Source organism: Engraulis encrasicolus, chromosome 17 (genome assembly GCF_034702125.1).
Source record: "Engraulis encrasicolus isolate BLACKSEA-1 chromosome 17, IST_EnEncr_1.0, whole genome shotgun sequence".
In the NCBI taxonomy this organism is placed as follows: domain Eukaryota; kingdom Metazoa; phylum Chordata; class Actinopteri; order Clupeiformes; family Engraulidae; genus Engraulis; species Engraulis encrasicolus.
The window spans coordinates 3,084,673-3,109,024 of NC_085873.1; the positions used below are offsets into that span (position 1 = coordinate 3,084,673).

General features: G+C 43.3%; 1 protein-coding gene across 2 annotated transcripts in view; it reads left to right on the top strand.

Annotated features, from left to right (window-relative positions):
- Positions 1-14,642: 14,642 nt before the first annotated feature.
- Positions 14,643-24,352, top strand: part of pax2b (paired box 2b) — a 42,959-nt gene continuing 33,249 nt past the window's right edge. For both annotated transcript variants that reach the window (XM_063221074.1, XM_063221073.1), the window contains exons 1-4: positions 14,643-14,892; positions 15,670-15,867; positions 20,741-20,823; positions 21,536-21,655. In XM_063221074.1, coding sequence (XP_063077144.1) covers positions 14,669-14,892; positions 15,670-15,867; positions 20,741-20,823; positions 21,536-21,655 — 625 coding nt within the window. In that variant the 5' untranslated portion in view covers positions 14,643-14,668. The remainder of the gene's footprint in view (positions 14,893-15,669; positions 15,868-20,740; positions 20,824-21,535; positions 21,656-24,352) is intronic.

The window sequence follows — 24,352 nt, forward strand, 5'->3', positions numbered from 1 at the left end:
CACAGATCAAGGTCACAATTTTCATGATCATTACAGCAGGGAAGGTGACAGGAAGCATTTACCGAAGTGATCAGCGGCTTATGTGGAAACCACTCATCCGTAGACCTGCGGCGGAGAGCAATATACGAGCAACACACCACACACTACACACACACACACACACACACACACACACACACACACACACACACACACACACACACACACACACACACGCAAGACATGCACGCAGACACAGTTTGTGTGTGTGTGTGTGTGTGTGTGTGTGTGTGTGTGTGTGTGTGTGTGTGTGTGTGTGTGTGTGTGTGCGTGCGTGTGTTTGTATACTGTATATGAGAATGTTACAGACACAGTGCACAAACATGGACACACACACAGACACAGACACAGACACACACACAGACACACACACACACACACACACACACACACACACACACACACACACACACACACACACACACACACACACACAAAGACATTCAGGTGTGTGTGTGTATTCAACTCTCCATCTATAAACACAACATGGGGCCCTTGGTTTTTAATCTTTGAAATTATTGTTGATCAACAGTCAAAAGCATAAGCATGTGCCCACGCAAGCACACACACACACACACACACACACACACACACACACACACACACACACACACACACACACACACACACACACACACACACACACACACACACACACACACTTTGCATTTATCTCATCCACCTGCATATATTCACTATAAAATGCTGCACCTGAAGATATATCAAGACAAACGTACATGCACATACACACACACACGCGCACACGCACACACACGTGCACACACACTTCAGTTTAACAACACCAACAACTTCACAGGCACCCACATTTTAGCACTATGGAGAAATGTTTGTAAATAAAACCCTGGAATGATGAAGATGGTAAAAAGGGGCAATCTGCACCACACACACACACACACACACACACACACACACACACACACACACACACACACACACACACACACACACACACACACACACACAGACACACACACACACACACACACACACACACACACACACACACACACACACACACACACACACACACACACACACACACACACACACACACACAGCACAACACACACACACACATGCACGTGTATTAGCCAGTCAATGACAGATAGAGAGAGAGAGACATTACGAAATGGGAATCATAGCACATGACACCGGTATTTGCATTACTATGGTGCAATATGTCATGACACCAGGGGAGCCCTGGAGGCGAGGGGAGGGGGGGGCAGAGAGAGGGTGGGGGAGAGGCAGGAGAGGGCCCCAGCCACAGCCCCAGCCTCAGCCGTAGCTCCAGCCCCATCCCCATCCTCTGCCCCAGCCCAGCCCAGCCCAGGCCCACTCTAGCCCCAGCCCCAGCAGGGGAGAGGGAGAGAGGGGAGAGGGGAGGGAGGGATGGCCCCCTGCCCCAGCCGCAGTGCACTGGCCCCAGGGCATGTAGAGGCCAGCAGTGCTGGTTCCCATATTGGGGCCATGCGATGGGAAGCTGGTTGGTGTCGGCTTAGAGGAGAAGGCAGCTGGTCTGGAGAGGACCAGAGTAGTGTTTCTCAACAGGGGCTCTAAAGCCCCCCAAGGGGCGTTGAGAAGGATACAGTTAAGAGGGGGTGGTGCTTAGTTGCCATTGCGGGGCATTATTCCATTTTAATACTAAGGGGTGCACTGGCAGTCTTGTGATGAGGGCAAGAGGGGGCTTTGTGGGGCTTATGATGAGGTCAAGGGGGCGTGGTGGGGCTGATGAGAAGGTCAAGGGGGTGTTTGATCAAAAAAGGTTGAGAACCACTGGACTAGAGGGACCATTGACAGTAAATAGAATGGACGCCAAATCAACGCTATTTGCCATTCAACGCTTTGAAGCCAGATTTGGGAACATTCCAACTTACATTCCACCTTAGCAACGCCAAACGCAGGTGCTGATTGGACAACAACAAGACTTCTAACGGTCAATCAAACCATGTTCTGATGCTCATTGGTCAATTTAACTTTTAATATCTCTCTAAAATAAAACATCACCACAAAAAAATCACCACCCTGGTAAGTTGGAGAGCAAGGGGACCTACTAGTTGAGCGAAAAATGATCCCCCTGGAGTGGCATTTAACACTAGAACTACCACGGAGGGGTCAATTGACCTTTTTACCTAAAAGCCCCACAAGGGGGTCATTTGACCCTTTGGACCCCCTGCGGATACTCCTTTTGTTGTGGAAATGTGGCTGTTAGCAGCTCACAGCTGTCACTTGAGACACAGAGTGTGAGTGTGTGTGTGTGTGTGTGTGGATCATTTCCAATGCCTGTTGAGTGCTGTATCTCTGCATCTTCGTTCCTTGGAGAGGAGCTTCTTTCACCACAAAATTCTTGAGGGAAATGAAGCAGTAGTCCACATGCACTGGTATTTATCCATCTAACAATTGCCAGGTTGCATTCACATGAGTCGTTATGGTCACATGGCATGGGAGATTCACACGTTACAGTTTTTCTCGATTGGTTTGGCTAATTTCTCGACACTGAGATGACATTCTCAAAACAACACGGACAAATCCCCAAACCAACTTGCAATTTCCCAAAACAGAATGGCATTTTTCATTGCTTTCATCAGATATCAAATGCTTTGTACATGTCTCAAATGTTTAGTACATCTCTGCAGATGGATATGTACAAATACCCTTCAGTTGACACATTCAGCATACATTCAGCACATTTTCCAAATAAATTCACCTTGCTTATCTAAACGAATTAGACAATTCTCAGTCTAATGGTTGCCCTCTCCAAAACACGTCAGCATTATTTCATTGTGTAAGTCATTATGCAAAGTGGTCTATGCAGTTCCCAAAACTGTCAACATCATATTTTAAGAACTTCATTACATAGTAAATTCATGGCAGTGTTCAACAGGTCAGATGGTATTGTAACTTTACTAGTTAGTAGAAAATAATTTTACAACCGTGTATACTACAGTTTCCATGTTATTTGGCTAATTTCATGACATTTTTTCAAACGACATTCTGTTTTGAACAGTTGCTAGTTGCTTTGGCATTTGTCCATGTTATCTCTGTTTTGAGAAATGAGCCAAACCCATGAGAAACCTGTGATATATGGGCATTACTTTCTGTATATGAATTTACAGTAAAGAAAGTTACTGATAAATGTCCTTGGTAAATTATCTGTGTTGTCAAACTTCAATAGTTTCACTCACTTTTTCATTTTTATACATAGTCGAAATCTGTTAGCTGAACGTAGATAAAACACCTAACCATTTTGACTGGCAGTGCTTACACAATGGCAAAGGGACAATGTATTTTGAGGGTACTGATGATATATGTGGGGAAGAAATTTAGTTTTGACACATGGGTAAACTGTATTTGTGGTGATATGAGCGAGTGATGAGGATCCATGTAGTTATGCTGAACCATCCAGTTTATTTTGACAGAAGGACTAAATGAATGCAAATGAGCCAAAGCAATTGAGAAGGATCTATGCCATTTTGATGGTACTGACTATTTATATGTCAGTCGGTTTAGTGCTGATGCAAGAATGAAGTGTTTTGGGAGGTATATGACATTTTGCTAGTTATCTGAACTGTTGTGCAGAAGTGTAAGAATGTTTGGCCAAATGACGCAATGGTTATAGGAATGTCATCTCAGTTTCAAGAAATGAGCCAAAACAATCGAGAAAAACTGTAATTCAACCATTATCTGGTTGCAGTCATATGATTCGTCATGATCACATGGGACATTCACACGTTCGTTCATTGATGACTTATATGAAGAAAATGTGCTGACATGTTTTCAGGACAACCATTACACTGAGAATCAACCAATTGGGATTAGATCAGCAAGGTACATTTCAGTTGAAAATTCTACTAAATGTAAGCTGATTGTGTTAACTGTAGGATACTTGTACATAGCCATTTGCAAGGATGTACTAAATGATTGAGACATGTACAAAAGCATTTGAAATTTGATGAAAGCAATGATAAATGCCATTCTGTTGTGAGGAACTGCAAATTAGTTTCGGGATTTGTCCATGTTTTGAGAATGACATCTCAGTTTCAAGAAATGAGCCAGACCAATGGAGAACACACTGTCCGCCAAACTGTGCTATCTGTCTTTATCGCTGATATCTTCATGCAAGTTGCTATTTACCTGTGGTGATTTTGGAGGCTGACAGCCCTTGGGAAGAAGCTGTCTGTCCCTGTTTGTCTTGGCTGTTAGCACTGTAAGGTGTGATCCCCTCACCCCTCACCCCACACACGGCCCCTAACAGCCTCATTACCATAACAAAATGAGTGATTAGTGTATTAGGTAAAAGCCACCGGGTCAAATGACCCCTCTCTGGTACTTCTAGGTAGGCAGAAAAATCCTGGTAGTTCTAGTGTTAAGGGAGATACAGGGTTTTATGTCTCTCATAGGAATGAATGGGATTTGGCCATTTTTTGGTCTTTTTGGGTCCAACCTTGGCTCCAACTTGGCTTCAACAATGAAATAGAATTTTGGCCTCCATTCTATTTACTCTCAATGAGAGGGACACCCCTACATCCCTACACCTGCAACCAGTGCTGGGCAACCTGGATTCATTAGTTTTACAATCCATTGCCACATATTCCCAATAACCTGGTTTTACCTGTCCAATCAAACCAGGTGATCGTTCAAACAGGCAATCACCTGGCTGAATAGGACATGTAGAGGAAAACCAGGCCGTTTGGAATATGCGGAACTGGATTGTAACTACTGAATACCGGTTGCCCATCACTGTCTACAACCTTACCTCTGCTGACAAGCCAGGACACCCCTACACCCCAGCCTCTATACTAGTCTTTCTCAACGTGGGCAGTACAGCCCCCCCAGGGGGTGTTAGGGAGCCCTCAGGGGGCGTTGAGAAGTATACACCTGAGAGGTGGCGGTGCTTAGTTGCCATTGGGGGGCATTAGTCCATTTAATTTTTCAATACTATGGGGGGCGTTGTCAGGCTTATGATGAAGTCAAGGGGGTATTGGGATGCTTGTGATGAGGTCAAGGGGTCATTTGTTCAAAAAAGGTTGAGAACCGCTGCTCTATACGGTAAACGAATACAAGGTTAATTCAGCACTGAGAGTCTATTTAACATCTTCTAGAGGGTATTTGGTCCAAGAGCACACTATAAGTGTTGAATTTCTACTGACCATTTTGCTGTGTGCTTGCTGGTTGGCTCTCCCCTTGCCTTGCTCTACTGTGCTGTGCTCCTCTATTCTACTGTATGCTCCAAGGTAGAACAGTGGCAAGAGTGTGTTTTACATGGATATGGACTTGGATGCGAATACACACACACACACACACATACGCACACACATGCAGACATTTCCATGTCATATACAGGTACACTATACACAGGCACTATGTACATTTACAGGCACACACATGTGCATATGCATGCTCACAAAGACAAACACACGCACACACACACACACACACAGACATAGGCACATACTAAGAGTGCTCACTATTTCCCTGTATTGTCCTACATTAAAGACAGTAGTGGAGTGTGTCTGTGCTGTTGAAGGTCCATCCTAATTTAAAACACACACACACACACACACACACACACACACACACACACACACACACACACACACACACACACACACACACACACACACACACACACACACACACACACTTTATCATATTAAATGACCATATTAAATGAAATACAAAATTAATTTAGAGTTGAGGTTTCGCTGTACAGTAGATGTACAAAACATTTACTGAAATACAAACTAACCGGAAAAAGTGAAAAAGATACTTGAACAACCACAAAACAATAACTGACTAACCTGTTAGCCTGAATGCTTTACACTGTTAAAAAAGAAATACAGTTGTACAGCTCTTATAATTACAAGACACACATCATTTTAATAAGTTAGGTTTCTTTGTCATTTTTGCTTCTTTTGGTAATAGCGGCAAGGCGTTCATCACAAACCTCTTTAATGTGTGTGTGTGTGTGTGTGTGTGTGTGTGTGTGTGTGTGTGCGTCCGTGTTTTTAGCATGTGTGTAGTGTGCATCCCTTTGTGTGTATGTGTGTGTGTGTGTGTGCATGTGTGTGTGTGCGTGTGTGTGTGCGTGTGTGTGTATTCGTGTATGTAGTGTGTGTGGGTGTGTGTGTGTTGTGTGTGTGTGTGTGTGTATGTATAGTGTGTGTGTATAGCGTGTGTCTAGCGCACATGTGTGTGTGTGTGTGTGTGTGTGTGTGTGTGTGTGTGTGTGTGTGTGTGTGTGTGTGTGTGTGTGTGTGTGTGTGTGTGTGTGTGTGTGCCACCGGGCGTGGGCGGTAGAGGGCTGAGGTCCTGTAGTCAGCAGCACACGTTTGACTATTCATGTGGAAAGTTTGGAGGGGTTGAAGTCGGGCTGTGAGGTGTGTGTGTGTGTGTGTGTGTGGTGGGGAATTATTCTCTCCCAGAAGGCCATGATATAAAAATCTTTTCTCCAATCCAAAAATCCTACTTTTAATCCAGCACTGCGGGGCAAATTTAACAATTACCCTCGAATCTGCATATTGTATGAACTGAGAACACACCTCTCAGGTCTGAAACCACCCCCTATTCCTCTGTGTTTTAGACCAGGCTGGTATGAAGATGATGGGATAACAGCTAGCAGAGGGACTCGTTAGATTGCTGCCTTTTCAATGAGGTTTAAAAAATTGCTCGGGAGGCATGTGCTTGATAGGCTTTTTCATTTTCTTTTTTATATATATATTTATTTGATATTTCTGAAAATGAGATGAGCATTTTCCTACTGCTGTGTGTGCATGTTATTACTATTATTATTATTATTATTATTATTTTATTCTGGATATTAATTTAAAAAAATATATAATAATATTATTAATAATAGTAGTAATAATAATAATAATTATCATAATAATAATCATAATAATAATAATAATAATACAGGTCCTAGTAATATTTCGTTCACAATTAAACCTCAATGATAAAGGCCGAGCCTCTTAATAATAAGGTGATGTGTCACCACAACATCAGATGAAAAACTTCACATTAATTAATATTCCCTTTGCTTAAAATGCTAATTAGATGTTAATTTGGCTAAATCGTTTGTTGTACCGCAGGCAGGCGGAATCTCGAAAGCGCACAGAGACTGACTAGTTTAGTGCTTAGGGTTAGAAAAGTAATTTCACTGAGACAATACTAATCAAAGTCATTAAAGCCGAATGCATTCGCTCGCCATTTTACTTTCTCCTGTAGCCCACTGGTGCTCATCTAAATCTTGGCTATTCCCTCTTTTTATTTCTGTGTGTGTGTGTGTGTGTGTGTGTGTGTGTGTGTGTGTGTGTGTGTGTGTGTGTGTGTGTGTGTGTGTGTGTGTGTGTGTGTCACTGCGTAAAAAGGAAACAGAAAGCGAGTGAGCGAGCGAGAGAGAGGGAGAGACAGAGAGTTATTAGCTGCCAGCTGTCATCTGCTGTAAAATGCCGTTCATTTGAATTCTTAATAAATAGTTCAAAGGCAGTAGCGTTTTACAGCTGTACTAAGACCAGCATATTTCTGCGGTATGACTCTTATTATCTCAAATATGGGCCTATAACCGCCGTAAAAGTTTAACTGTAGATTTTACTCCCCGTTCTTAATTTTTGATGGCTTTCCATGAAAGACAGTAAGTTTAAATGGCACTGTCGTCACCGTTGTGCAACTCTTGACATATTCAGCGGAATATTTTTGAAAGGTACATGAAACCGCTGTAAGTGATCTAGTGCTTGCGCCAGGAGAAATCAGTGCGCGTTGTACGAGGCGAGGTGTGACGTGCTACTTTTTTTGAAACATGATGTCGGGACGTCAGCGTGTCAGTTAGGTAGGAACATGTTCCATCATTCTCACCAATCAGTTATAAACCAGCAGGCCAGTTGTGATTAACACGTTGGAAATAAACGCCAAAAGCGCTGCGCTACACCCTGGGTGTTTAGAGCCCCCCGCAACGTGTTTGCAGGTTGAGCAATTTGCGCCTTTTTGGGTTGTCCAAATAAGTGGCTGGAGTTCGAGTCCACTTGAGCCCGACACAGGTCGAACAGTGCAACTCTCCCAGGACTGTGGGCTCTTTCCACTTTTTTTATTAAGACGAACTGTATAGAGTTGCAGAGATTTTGATCACTGTTTGTAAAGTAGGGTTGTAGAGTTTCACGCGGACGGGCAACTCTTTACAAAGGGACTATAGCCTATCTGATGTCTTGTCATTCAGTATCTCAAAATGTTCTTTATTTTTTCTGTCATTTTGTTCTGTATTTTGAGAGCCGTGCAAGAGGTGAGAATTGGAATATTCCTGCTCAAATAGATGGACGCCACTATCAATCTCTCTCTGTGTGTGTGTGTGTGTGTGTGTGTGTGTGTGTGTGTGTGTGTGTGTGTGTGTGTGTGTGTGTGTGTGTGTGTGTGTGTGTGTGTGTGTGTGTGTGTGTGTGTGTGTGTTACACATTCTGAGAATCTGGGCAATACTTCATTTCCCCCATATTGTTCATAGGACAATAATTGACAGAACAATATTTTGATAAATATAATGTGTGCAAGTGGCAATGGGCCCTTTTGTATTTGACGCATGTTGGATTTCCAGAATTGCTAATTCGAGATGGGAATTTATTTTACATTGGGAAAAGCACTGTTATTTTCTTGCTTTATTCCTCGCAATGAGAAGCGGGGAAACACATTCCGTTCATTTAGCATTTGGTATTGGGTCTAAATGGCGAGATCAATGGGAAACAGTTGTAATGATGTAATTAATTAGGTCAGAATTAAAAGCCAGGGCAAAATCAATCTCTGAAGGTGTCCTGGATGAAATCAAATGGCTGGCCCATCTGTTCGCGCGCTTGAATGGGCTCGTGGAGCTGAGTCGGAGTCTCCGAACAGAAGTCTGGTGCAGGGAAGACATCCTGCAAATCACCCCTCCTTTTGGAGCTGAAAAACAGCGAGCCTGCGAGACAGTCGATTAACAACGCCAAGAATAAACATTTTATAGCCCATGGTAGGTTTTTGGCAATTTTATTTTGGAGGATTTTTTAAATTATTATTTGTGCTCAGCCAGCAGGGATAGACAACATTATAAATGTGGACAAGTCTACTCACAGTTGGTACAGCTGGTATTGGTATAGTTACAAAAACGTAATGGCATGATAACATAACAATTTCAGACTATATCTGAACATATTCAACATTTAAATTCAATACGTTATATCCTAACCAAGCATGTGTTGTACTGAGGCAATGTAAAAGTAGCTATATGCAAACTAAACACCAACTTTTCAGGTCAATACTCAATTCTATTCAAAACAGACTGTCAACAAATTTGCATAGGCTATATTTAGACTAAAGCTTTACACCCGTTTAACTAACTTGCAATGTACACCTCTTGTTTCTGCTTACAAACAAATCGAAACACACAATGCCTATCCATACAATTGTGTCACTTGCAAATTTAGTTTAACGTGTACAATTTAAGCAATTATTTCAAGGTTAACGAAACGAATACGTGCCTGACTACTGTTAACACCGACAAGAGACGCTTCTAGAAATTCATTCGCTGGGTTCAGCCCCTTACTCTGTCAGCGCTATTCTCCGAAAGAAAGAGAGTAATATATGCTAAAATGTCAGGCTTTAAAAACTCGCTGTTTGAAAGCCAGTCTTTAAGGTTCAATGATCAACTTACACCCAGTGATGTCTGCTTCCGAGTGAAGAGCAGTCGGAAGGTCTGCTGGGGAAAAGCGTATCGATTGGTGACGTTAGCGGCGCGCGTGTCCAGACCCTATCGGTGCGCACCCGCACTACCCAAAAACTCACACTGTTGAAACCCCGTGGAGAAGAGCGCGAGGGAGAGAGAGACAGACACACGCGGGGGCAGAAACACCTCCTTCTGTTGTCGAGAAGTATTTTTTTTAAAACTCGTCGACAAAAATATTAGCCAAACGTGCGCGTTTATGATGAAGTACGTGAGGGAAGTGTCTGCGGAACGCTCCACACGCTCACTCAGTCTTCAGGCCTACAGCGCAATTGAATCTCGACTCCCTCACCTCGTACACACTCAGTCCCCCTCTCTCCCTCTCCAAGCGCCATTAGCGAAGGGAACAGATGAAATGGATTGCATCATGGCCCTTTGTCAAACCCAATAACATTCTACACACTGTCTTGGAAATATACTAGACCTGCAAATAATACTAAAATGGAAATAGCCTATGCTGAAGTTAGCCTATTTAGAAAATGAAATGTAGCCTACATCAAATAAAGGACATCTTTGAAATACAATGGAAATACCACCGGGAAACATGCATGGCCAAGTGTTTAAATAAAATCCTTATAGGACTTGGCATCCTCGCCATCAATGGTGCACTGTGTAAGGTAAATGAGTGCCAGTGAGAGGTCGTACTGATGAGCTAGTCACTGAAAACACTAAATCGGCTTCGTATTTGGGGAAAACACATCATCAGAAAGGCTTGGGTCATGCTTAACGCTTTCTGTTGTTTAATTTCTACTGAGGGGCCTTTAAGGCGGATTTGACCCTGTGTAGCGACTGAATGGGGTCGGGACCCGGCTAAAGACAGAGGTTAGCGACCCAGGAACAGAACAGGAGGCCTGCGAACACGGTGCACGTGGCCGCGCCATTCAGCATTCGTTGCAGGCCACAGTGCGCGCGTGTGCGCGCGGTGCCAACCGGGGCCAAGTAAACAAACGCCAACAATTCCATATTGATGCTGCACATTATCTGTTTACAATCATTCGGGAGAATATTTCACCAGGAGAACAAATCGGCGTTGTGCGAAGGGGACAGGGGCAAGGGGAGAAAAGAATTGGGGGGTCTTACAGGATGGAAAAAAGAACGTAGCTTAAGGGAAGAGTGCAGTCAAGTGTGAAATTACTGCCCATGCTGCTCCATATTGTACCAGAAGCTTGCTCCAAAAACAGTAACAAAAAGGGGGAAACCATCCCGTAACCTGGCCAGGAGCTTTCTGCGGCGGCCAAGCCCGCCCGGCCCGGCCCGGTTCCTTTGATATTTCCCAGCTGAGCAGTGAGCGGGCGGCGGCTGAGAGTAGTTAGGGTGGCGGGACTTTGGTATCCAATGAACAGGCATTGGCCTATGAAGGCCATTATTTTAAAAATGAGCCATTTCTGTAATTGATTTGTTTCAAATAGCCTGCGCAAGACGGGCTGTTCGGGCGTTTTCTTATTTCCGTTCCATGCAGTTCAACTTGGAAGTTACACTAACAGCAATTAGTACAATTATGGGGAATTCAGGTAAATTGGGCCACTTTTTTGCATATAAGTGAATGGCCTAAAGTGGCCCGATTTACCTGAATTCACCCCCTATCATTATGATAATTATTACTCTTATTATGATTATTATTATGATGATGATGATTATTATTATTATTATTATTATTGTTGTTGTTATTGTTGTCTTATTAGTATTATTACAATAATAGGCCTATATTGTGGCCATTAGGCTACTGGTTGGTACTTATTAGCAGGCTACTTTGCAGTGGCAAAGTAGGCTACGTAGGTGCTAGTGAGTGTGTGTGTGTCTGCATTTAGTGTCCCTGTAGTTGAATGGGCCTATAAGTCAAAGACTTTGATGCAATCCTTTCTGTAGAACGAATGAATCTTTAGTTCTCTCTCTCTCTCTCTCTCTCTCTCTCTCTCTCTCTCTCTCTCTCTCTCTCTCTCTCTCTCCCCCCCCCCCCAAGGGTAACCTATTACGCACGTTGGGCATGCGCACCAGCTTTATCACATACAAAAAAATCATGAGCACTTTCCAGTTTTCTTTTTCTTCTTTCACTTAAGGATGTGTGCCTTAACCTGTTATGTACGTTTTGATTGCCAGCAGAAATGTTTCCAAGGTGTATGTCTGTATGTGGCTGGCTGCAGATTTGAGGTGTAACAGCCCCCTTTAGCACAGCCTCGGAAACGAAACGATACAGCGCCATCTATGGAACACTACAGACACTGAACTAAGCACTGGTACTCTGCACCTGTGCGTCTGCAATAGATAAATCATAGATATACCACAATGGCATAAGACCCGGGCAAAATAAAAATGATCCGCACACTAAAAATGCCTTTTTGAATCAACTACAGTCGCTACAGATGTCGGTGGTCATTTTGGGCCTATAATGTAAATGCACCAGCATCACATCACATCACATCACATAGCAGGTGCAGGCCTATTGCTCTACTGTTATTTTTCTGTAAACTTCAACTGTAAATACTCATTTAAGAAAGGGACGTCTGTATGGTGTTACGAGAGTATTTGTTTATATTTCTGAACGTTTTTTTTCTATTATTACAGCTCCTAATGGGGGAAATCACATAGCATTAGCCTGCGTAAAAGTTAAAAAAAAAAAAAAAAAACGCACCTGCGTTTGTAATGATTTCTCTATTTAATATTTAGCCAACTCTTACCTCCAACTCTAAATCGATGGCTTCCTTATTTCCCTCCCCTTTCCGAGTGTCAGACGTAGGGACCTCCTCATTTGGGCTCTGGGCTTTTACGTTGGCGAATCACAAAGTGTTGGAATCTACTGCCTTTGTCTGACAAGTCATCCATATAAGCAAGAGGATCTGCCGCGTAGAGGGGGGCGACGGCTATTAGAAGGGCACACACGGAGAGACGGGCTTCATTCCTCAACCATAAGACTAGGGCAACACATTCAGTTGTAGAGGCCGAGGAAGTCACAAGGTAGCCCTAGTGTGTTCATGGTACTCCTGTCATCGCTGTGTGTACTCCGTGTGTATGTGCTTGAACAAACCCGTGGCTCGAGCGACATAAGGCCACCGGGATCTGGGAAATACAAGCGTGACCACTGGACGGGACATTTCGAAGAAACCCTGCGCTTTATCCTGGCTGTGTTTTGCTGAAACCGTCCTAGCATCTTGTTTGTTGACGAAACAGCTATTGATTTCCGTTCGGAAAAAAATTGGAGACGTGCTTCGGTCATGCTCGACACTTGACAAACCACTACGGTGAATTTTCGTTGAACGGACTGTTAAACGGACGACAACTTTTTGAAGTTGCCCCCTTTGGCGGTTTGGATACGAGGGGAAAGGCTCGCTTTGCCAGAAAAGATTTTCACCATTTCTTTGCATTTTTTAGCCGCATTACGAAGGCGCCACGGCGACTTCAGTCGATTATCTGTCTTTTCTTTGCTATCCAATGGATATTCACTGCAAAGCAGACCCGTTCTCAGCTATGCACCGTAAGTATCTTGGGAGTATGTGTGGAAACGAATGATAGCTTAAATTAAATTCCATTCTATAGCCTAATACACAGTGTGCAATAGTCGTGTTTCTTAAACACATCAATGAATGCGAGCGCAAAACAAACATCCAGAAACACTCACAAAATAGTGGTCCGAGGAATCATTGTCTGAACTTCAAGAAAAGAAAACAAACAAACACGTAAATGTACCTTACAAGATGTTGTAGCCTAAATGTCTAAAGTCTGGTGGGACAAATGTATGCTACAGTGCCTTTTGGAATGCAGCCTTTCTGATAATCAACCGGCGATTTGTTTTGTTGTTCTGCGTTGTGTTTGCATTCACAATGCACCTGCTGTAGCCATACTCATTCGAACATGCTAGTGTTTTCAAAACCTTGGCATGTCTTTAATATGTAGGCCTATTGCATGGAAAATGGCCATGTAATAAATGTTTTATTACAGATGTACGCAAACTTTAAAATTAACAACAGACAAATATGTATAATAATTAATGAATAAATTATAGCGACAAATATCCTGAGGAAAAAGCCTTAGCACTTGAATACATTGCATTCAGGAGGCAAAAAACGTTGCATGCGGATAGATAATTATTTTACAGGTCACCTAGAGACATGTTTAAATTGTTTAATTATTAATTATGTGGTGAATAATATGTAATATGATAATCAAAGGTCTTTTAAATTATTTATAATTACTGAACAAAGACAATGAATGAGCCTGTAATTTAATAGCCGATGTGACTGACTTGCGGAATGAAAACACCGCGCAGGCTACACCAAAACACCAAAAACAAGCGCCATGTGGTGGGATATGAGTTTCGCTGTGTGGAAAAACACATCAAGAGTTAAAAAAAATACATGTTCACATAGCAAACAGTGGGAACGCGTTGTTAATATTGACGACCATTGCGGTTTAAACAATTAACAACTTTCTCAACTCAAAAGGGAGTAGGCGGGGATACCAAAAGAACACTTTAGGCCTTCCTATTTTAAAAGGTTATGAATGATGATATATTTCCCAAATTCAACTGTCATTTAATAATGTGACCAAATTATTATGAAGATAGCTGAATTTTACTATGAACCACGTTTAAATAGGCCTACGTTGTGTTTTAGGCTATACCAAATGCAATAGTGTGTCATAACAAAGCAATAGGTTATCCAAAGTAGCTTATTATTTTGTCATTCCGTTTATAACACTATAATAATACATTAATAGTACACTATAGCCAAAAGCAAGTGTGGCGTGCAAGTTATTTTACTGGTGCGTAATAGGTCAATATTATTAGCGCATAGGCCCATTAGTAGAAAGAAATGCACAGGCTATTTCTTGCGTTTTGCCGCCAATACTCCAAGACTGGCCTTGGTCATCGCCACCATTATGAGCGACACCGTGTGTATGTTTATGTTCTCTGTGTGCAATGTTGACTCCCATATAGGGCATGGGGGTGTGAACCAGCTAGGCGGGGTGTTTGTGAACGGCAGACCCCTACCCGACGTGGTGAGGCAGAGGATCGTGGAGTTGGCGCATCAAGGTGTACGACCCTGTGACATCTCACGACAGCTACGGGTCAGTCACGGCTGTGTCAGCAAAATCCTAGGCAGGTAAGAGCGCGAACAAGTGCGTGGTGGAGAGAGAGAGAGAGAAAGAGAGAGTCGTGAACCGGATATCGTAGGACAATTACGCCTCTCGGGCAAAATTTAAAGACAGAGAGAGGAGGGAAAGAGAAACACTGTGTGACAAACCACACTCATGAAATAGTAATAGAAGGCAATAAAGATGTCTGAAAGAAAAGGCAAAATAAGACTGATAGGCAAGCGCGCCAAAAGTACCAATTAGGCCTAATTCCCAAAACACGTCAGATAATGTTCCATACCATGTGAAATGTGAAGGGAGCATTAAGTTCTGCTGTCAAATACACATTTCAATCACTTTGTAAAAGACCAAGCTATAAGGTGCATAGTGCATACACAAATTTGTACAGGATTCATGTCTATAAGACATTTGAATTTTCTGTAAATATTTTTCAGCTATCAAAAGGACGTGATAAGGTACATTGTTTATGCACTTGGAATGTCAACACGGACAGTTAAATGTTAGCATGATTGTCGTACTTTTTGAATGCATGCTTGCCATTGTCTAAATTATATATCTCTTTTTTTATTTTTACGGCTATTCAGCAAATATGAGTGATTCTGACCGTCTGAATAGCACCCTTCAGTTGTGAAGAATAATTCTTAACGCAGGTTTATAATTCGCTGTTTAATGATCGACATAACTTGCTGCATTACCTTCACACAGCACATACTAGACTACTTGAAATAAGTCAAAGGTTAAGTCGGCGAATGTCCTGATTCCCTGGCGGTATGTTGTTGTTGCAGATACTATGAGACGGGCAGCATCAAACCTGGAGTTATTGGCGGCTCGAAGCCAAAAGTTGCTACTCCAAAGGTTGTGGATAAAATCGCCGACTACAAGAGACAAAACCCCACCATGTTCGCCTGGGAGATCAGGGATAGACTGTTAGCTGAGGGCGTCTGCGACAACGACACTGTCCCCAGTGTTTCATCAATAAACAGGTATGAACATTCATAATTAACTTCTGCTGCGGGTGGGAACAAAAAGTATGTTTGTCTGTACGTTGCCTTTGCCATTTTAATAATGAAAGTGTAATGCCGGTGAAATCGTGTAATTCTGTGCAATAGCAACTACACGCTTCTGAGGACGCAATGTCATTAGTTTCTGTATGAAGCATGCGCACATTTCATGAGGAGCCGCCAACTTTCCCCAAGCGATGGGTGGTCTCAATATCGCAATTTAATCCTTTCAGTGCGCAAACTCCCACACCAATCAGCGGTATATCTCTGGTCCGGGAGCGCCAAAAGCACATCTGTCTGCTTGCACACTAATCAATAAGCGGTGACCAGTCTTCTCAGCTTTAGGGAAGTGGCCCACCGAGAAGCATGCACTGGCGCTCAATACCACCCCATCCAATGCGCTAGGCTGCATGGGGCTAAAATTAATGTGATGCCAAAGGAGAATTTTCCCAAAGAAAATCTTGAAATCCTATGTCTGGTTGTTAAATGTAGGCCTATTTGAAGCAACACCATGACCCGAGAGTCAGATTTATTTGTGCAAGGCGCCAGTATTTATATAATGAAATTAATGTTTTTAGTTCGGCATCCTGGCCATTTTGTCAAATCTTTAAGACTCCGTGTTTTGAGTGTTGCATTTTTGAATAGTAGTTGTGGTTAGTAAAACGAAAAAAATGGGGAAAACTGAACGTCTTTTGGCCTTACAACAGATGAAACGATTAATTTGAATTTATAACGCAGCGCGCAAAACGTGGGGCATTTAACCGTGACAACCGTGCGGGCTGCCACAGCCTACACCTGCTGACCAGTGTGCAAGAAAGGCACCTCTTTACGGGATGCGCAAACAAGGTGCTTGATGAAGAATGCCAATAGCTGGGGGAGAGGGACATAGACGAGAGGAGAAAGAAAGAGCATGCACCTCCACCTCCACGCCACCCCAAGCCCTGCTACCCCCCCCCCCCCCCCCACACACACTCATAGACTCCTCACCCCCCCCATCTCCTCGCCGTGAACGCAGGCGATGAACTTTGGTTAAGAGGCAGTCTTCCACACGGACAGAATAAGCATTACATTTTAATGAGCATGGGCCGCTTCACATAAGAAAAGAGGGGGGAGAAAAGAGGCTGAAAAAATTCATTTCATGCCCCCGTGGTCGCCTAAAAAGGCCCATTTGAGTGGGCTCAAACACATGTATGAGATAAATTCAAAATATACATTAATATCATTAAAGGGGGCCCCGGCAACCTCAACATTTAATTAAATTCTCAGCAGCCGTTTTTGAAATTAGACACTATGCGCTCTTTGTTTATGTAATAAATTAAAAATGAGAACACAAAAGAAATATAATTTTTGCTACCAGGAGATGATATAGCTACACAATTTCGGATTTTCTTTTCATTAGACAGTCTGAGCGTATTTGCCCACTAGGAGGGGATTTTAGGGATTCATTAACTCTTTCCTGTCCTTTGCCTCTGCGTAATTTACTTAGCAGTGACAGTGACGTGGTAGGCTAGCCTACACGTATTGGCGTCAGCCAACATTTTTTATCTGAATATTGTTCAGATTGTGGTTGCCTTTAGCACACTGAATTCTGTCATTCCTTCGTTAAATGTAACATTTTGTAGCTGACATTGCCAGATTTTGATACATACCAAGTTCAGTTAGCCTACCTAGGTTTTGAAGTACATTGATTCATTTCTTTTTTAACTGAACAGCATGTTTTATGCTTTATGAAGACTGTGTCTGGTATATTACTTTTTTGTCGAACAAACTTTCTGTTCAGGCCGGGGTACATTTCTGAACAAGTAATGACTTCACAACTACACTACATAACTTTTTCCTCCCTCCAGGAATGGCTAAAATATCATCAACAAGCATACAACAAAAGAAAAGCACCATCTTATTTCCTTGCCTTATTTCTTCCTCTGGGAAACAAGACACGATACACACGGGGAAACATTTATTTCCTGCTCCATAGTGAAAGAAACACACACACACACACACACACACACACACACACACACACACACACACACACACACACACACACACACACACACACAAAGAAAAATAAGAAAAAGAAAAAGAAAAAGAGAAAAAAAAGATCCAGGCTCATTCGCAGGTTTTATGTGTTGGGAACATCCGAGCTAGTGTGTACAGCGCTGACAAGGGAGGATGTTGTAGCTTTAAACACTTTTCGCCTGCATGCATTATTTAATGTTACAGAGATGCCGTCGTGCTCAGAGCGTCTGGACCGCACGCGCGGCGAGAGAGAGAGAGAGGAATTTGCCAACAAGTTACAGCAACAACAGCAACAAACAAACCAGCAAGCAAGCCAGGCAGGAGAGACACATAATATAAATATTAAAAAAGAAAAAAAAATGGAGACAAGCCCCCCCCCCCCCCAAGGAACTCAATAATATTGATTCAGATGTAAGGCAATTTTAATATTTCTTGAGGGGATTTTCAACAACCAGCTAAGTCATTAATTCAGCCATCCAAATTGCTTATTCAATATCAGGAACATGGATTCCAAATAAAGTCTCCGGATTTATGTCACTCCCCGAAAAGTCAGGAGGTCAAGTAAGTGTTATAGAGAACAGGGATAGAGAGAGAGAGAGAGAGAGTGAGAGACACAAAAAATTAAAATAAAATATTGATAGCTGGGATTGCTGTACCAGTCGTGTGTGTGTGTGTGCGCGTGCGTGCACGCATGCACGTATTTGTATGCGTGTGCAAGTGAGAATATGTTTGTTTGTGTGTGTGTGTGTGTGTGTGTGTGTGTGTGTGTGTGTGTGTGTGTGTGTGTGTGTGTGTGTGTGTGCGTGTGCGTGTGCATACAGTTTTTGATGGTTTGCCCCCAGGACAGTTTGGACAATTCCCCCGGCCTGTCCTCCTTCCTCCAATATCAATAGCACAATAATTATAATGAATACACATTTGCCCTTTTCAAATGTGATGACCGCAACACAAACACTGCACTTTAACTCTACTACCCCCCGTCCCCAACACACACACACACACACACACACACACACACACACACACACACACACACACACACACACACACACACACACACACACACACACACACACACACACACACACACACACACACAGCGCTTACACCCTAGCCAATGTGTTTAGGATCATTGCAATCAATATCCCTCTGGATCCATAGCTGTATGCATGGGGTAGCATAGCATTGGACTGGCTGCTCTCTGAAGTGCAGTGCGGTCCTGTAGACTAGACTTGCGGTATACTACTGTACACAGTGCAGGATGGTGTGCCTGCGTACATATTGCATCATTGCAATGAAAGTGTTCTGTAGCGTCTGCTTAAGCATGTCAGTCAGTTACTTGACCATATAGAAATCCTACACACACACACACACACACACACACACACACACACACACAGTAGAGTAGAGGACCCCTTTCAAGCCCTGCTCGTAACACGTCCGTTCCAAAACGGGCCCTGTGTCATGTGTGATGAATTGCTCCTAAGTTTACAAATTATGGTGACAGGTTCACACACACACACACACACACACACACACACACACACACACACACACACACACACACACACACACACACACACACACACACACACACACACACCAAACACCCCCACCACTCTCTCCCCGAGTGCCACTCAGATTAAAGGAATCTGATGCTGGCGTAAGCTTGTGCAAGGCAATAAGGAACTATCGCTTTCCTGTCACATGTAATTTATAGCTTTCTATTTGCATCCGTTTGCTTGACTGACTAATCCACAACTTTTTATCCGGCCCCGGTGCTGATCAATAGCAGAGGTTGGGGTAGGGGGTGGGATGTGGTGGGGGTTCTGGGCTGCCACCGGATCAGTACCGGGTCTGGCTGGGGTCCGGTACCGTACCGGCTCCGTAGTACAGCAGCCGTCACCCGCAGTACCACGGGAGCCCATGGTGGCTGGTTTCTACAGGACCCGCTTGATCCAATGAGCACAAGGGCCAGGAGACCCTTAGAACCTTACTAAGCCTGAACCAATACAGAGAGAGAAAGAGAGAGAGAGAGAGAGAGAGAGAGAGAGAGAGAGAGAGAGAGAGAGAGAGAGAGAGAGAGAGAGAGCGCATTAGGAAGAGACAGAAACAAGGAGAGGAGAAGGAGAAAGACGAAGACAGAGAAAGTAGTGGTCAGTGAGTGGAAAGAAGGCTGAGAGAAACAGACATAAAGAAATGGAAAGAGAGAGAGAGAGTGAAAAAGTAGTGAGAAGAGAGAAAAAGAGAAAGAGAGGGGGATAGAGAGAGCGAGAGAGACTGGAGAGAGAGAGAAAGGCTGATTAGTAGGGGCCAGGTAGGAGCAGTGAAGCCGATCATTGAGGTGAATTGATGTGATTTCATGCTTTGTTTGCAAGATCACTCTGACCAAAAGTGCAATGAAGACTTTACTTTATATCTTACCTGCAAAGGCCCACTGAGTAGTGTGAGTCTATCACATCACGTCACGTATCTATATACTATATGTCTTTCTCTTGCTTTATATCGAGGAGAGTCTCGTTTGATTGGGTCCACACTGCCAGACAGAACTTTTCACTCTCTCTCTCTCTCTTGCTCGCTCCAACACACACATACACGTACGGTAGGCCAAATACACACACACATACCCCTACAGCAGTCTTACTGACGATTATTTTGGCTTGAGTGGCCAGCAACAAAACATGGGATTTATTTTTCACTCTCTTGCACTTTTTTTTGGCCGAGACAAAAGTAGACATGCGTCCAAAATCCTTTCTTTCGATTTTTTTCTTCTTCTTTCGCTCATTCGTTTTTCTGTGGTTGACCGAGCTGTGCTGTGCTTCATGTTGCGTTGCAGGATCATTCGGACTAAAGTCCAGCAGCCGTTTCACCCCTCCCCAGATGGGACGTCTCTCACCAGTCCCGTAGGACACACCATAGGTAAGAACGACTGCTTTCTTATTCATTTATATATTATTATTAATTATACAAAGGTACCATCACTATATACTGTAATCCGATGATTCTCAATCAAACATAATGTATGACATATTGTTGTGCAAGTCGACATCTTGACATGTTTAGTTTATCTGGAGTCATATATCTGAGGTTACCATATCGGAAAAGTTAAACGCTTTATGTTAGGAGTTTGCGTTTCGCAAAATGGTACAAGGTCTGAAATAAACTGTGTAAAAAAATACAATGTGAAATCATTTCTTAGCTTTATCACTGAAACACATGTTGTTTTGCTTATATTTACCCATTTAAAAAAACACACACACACAAAACAGTGTATGCCCACGAGAGGTATGTACAGTGGCGGCCGTGCCCAACCTAGCCTGACCTTATCTAACCTCACCTTTATGTATATGTGGGCCAGACGGTACCTACTTAATTTACCTTTGTCACTTCATCGCCACCTTAGAAAGTCCACACAAAGAAATAACTATTCCAGGGCTCTGAGTGATTTCTTTGTTCAGTAATACAAGCCCTGCTCCCCCCTCTTCTCTTCTCTCCTCTCCTCTCCTCTCCTCTCCTCTCCTCTCTTCTCCCCCTGCCTTCTTTCCTCTCCTCTACCCCTGCCTCCTCTCCTCTTCTCTCCTACTCTCCTCTCCTCTCCTCTCCACTCCTCTTCTCTGCTCTCTTCTTGTAGTTCCAAGCACAGCCTCACCGCCCGTATCTAGTGCTTCCAATGACCCAGTGGGGTCCTACTCTATCAACGGAATTCTGGGTATCCCCCGCTCAAATGGAGAAAAGAGGAAACGAGACGAGGGTAAGGGAGGCAATTTCTTTTTTTCTCTCTTTTTTCCCGCCCTGTTAAAAATCTCTGTTCAGAGAGCTGCTCTGTGTGTGTGTGTGTATGCGTGTGTGTGTGTGTGTGTGTGTGTGTGTGTGTGTGTGTGTGTGTGTGTGTGTGTGTGTGTGTGTGTGTGTGTGTGTGTGTGTGTGTGTGTCTGCGGGCGCTTTTTTACCAGCCGATGGGGTTGGATAGAGGTGGTGGCAAAGTTCTCTGTCCCATACTCATGATTGTTTCACAACAGCCGTTGAGTTCACTCGTCATGGAGTCGAGTTTGTTTTTCGGATGTTAAATTTGATTAAAATATGCAATGATTAAGTTATTTTTAACGAATTAAAAACAAATAAATAATTAACACATTATGCAGATGAACAGAATTAATGCCTCAATAGCAGATTAAAACAGTAATTTGGGGAATATTCAGAAAGGCAACATGACAAAATGACTCGCCTCGTTTTGCAGCAAGATATCTCTGTCTTTAGAGGTCTGCTTCTTGCCATGATGGCAAATTATCAGTGGCAAATGAACTCCCATAAATATGCACTGTGTTTTGGACGGATGTCTGTTCGAAGAGTTGAGCGGAAAAAAAAAGAAAGAAAGGGGGCAGAGAGATAGATAGATAGAGAGAGGGGGGTGGTGGTTCTTTTGATTTGAAGACATGACCTCCACTGTTGTCTTCGGCAATTAATCTTTTCTGAGGTGATTAAGCTGGCTAAGATAATTGCATGTCAAGATGATGTAGCCAGCCACCCAGGTCAGTCAAAAGAAGAAACACACAGGCGCGCACACACACACACACACACACACACACACACACACACACACACACACACACACACACACACACACACACACACACACACACACACACACACACACACACACACACACGTCAGCCGCAGCCACGCTAGACATGTAGAATCAAGGACCTTCCTCTCCTGCCACCTACTCTCCTGCCTGCTTTGTTGGGCTTTTTTTAAGATTTGGGTTTGCTTGGTTTGGTTTATATCAATTATTCAGTTGAAGGAGACGATTGTGCACATCCCAGGAAAAGGTGCAGGACGAAGGCCAACTGTAGTTTTCAGAGTGAGAAGTCCACACACTTAAAATCTTTTTTGTTGTAATCCTACCATGAAACAATAAAATACAACAAAAAGGATTTTAAGTGTGCGGACTTCTCACTTATATTAATTATTGGCATCATACTGTAATCTAAGATATCAGCCACCAAGGTCAGTCAAGATATGACTCACCTACACATGCAACAGGGAAGGCAGGTGCTGTTCAATATGGGTGCGAGCAACCTCTTGCCTTTTTGTGCCTTTTGGAAAGAAAAATGTCTGCACACAGAAATCTTTTTTTCCCCTTTTATTTGCCAAGTTTTCTGTCAGCCACCTTCCTCAGGGAAAGCTTGACAAGTCAAAAAACTAAAAAGTGTGCACACATTTTTCTTTCAATTTTCTCTGGTTTTTGTTTTAGTTTACCACCTTTTGTGTAGGTGCAGTGTAATATGTCTACATGCTTTTTGCGCATTTTTAAAGATTTTTTGGGGTCTTTTTTTACTTTATTTATGACAGGATAGTGTGAGAGGTGGACAGGAAGCGAATGGGGAGAGAGATGGGGAGGGGTCGGCAAATGACCCGGGCCGGGAATCGAACCCGGGTCGAACCTGATCTACTTCCTAGACATGCAGTATATACTGCCCATGAATAATTATTGTCAATGTTAAGTTCAATGTTTTACGTAGCTAATTCTGTGGGACGTTACTTGTAGCTGGTACCCCCAATGCATTTTGGGGGCCTAGGCTCCTAGACTGCCTAATGCCAGTCCTGACAGTAGGCTCAGTAGACATTTACAGTCAAGGACCTTGTCTTCCCCCTCTTGCCTGCCTTTTCTGCTTCATCAGACATTTCAGAGGGTGAAGGGAAGAAAAACTTTTTTTTTTTAAGATTCTGGTTTGTTTGATTTGGTTTATATCAATTATTGACATTGTACTGTAATCGAACAGCACTGTCCTTTTTTTCTCCTCCAATACTTTTCAAACGATGTTAAATCAGATCAGTGGCACTCCTGTCTGGAGTAAAGAGAGGTTGAGCAGGTGCTCTGGCAGACGATGGGATTCGGTAGGCGATGGGTGTGCATGTGTCTGTGTGTGTGTGTGTGTGTGTGTGTGTGTGTGTGTGTGTGTGTGTGTGTGGTGTGTGTGTGTGTGTGTGTGTGTGTGTCTGTGTGTGTGTGTGTGTGTGAGAGAGAGAGAGTGTGGTGTGAAAGGGAGGGGGTGTTTAGTGTGTGGATGTGAGTCAGAGAGAGGGAGAGAGACAGAGAGAGAGAGTTTGTGTGTGTGTGTGCGTGCATGCGTGCATACCGTGTGTGTGTGTGTGCGTGTGTGTGAATCAGTCTGCGTGCTTGTGTGCGTCCGTGTGTGTGTGTGTGTGTGTGTGCGTGTGTGTGAATCAGTCTACGTGTGTGTGTGTATGTGTGTGTGTGTGTGTGTGTGTGTGTGTGTGTGTGTGTGAGTGAGTCAAGTGTGTGTGTGTGAGTCAAGTGTGTGTGTTGGAAATGATTTAGACCGTCATCACAAGCTGGGCCGCGGTACAGCCCTTGCATTTCCCCCTTGTCGCTGGGGGTAATCTACATCATCATAGCCAACGCTGCTGCCAAGTTGGAGCAGAG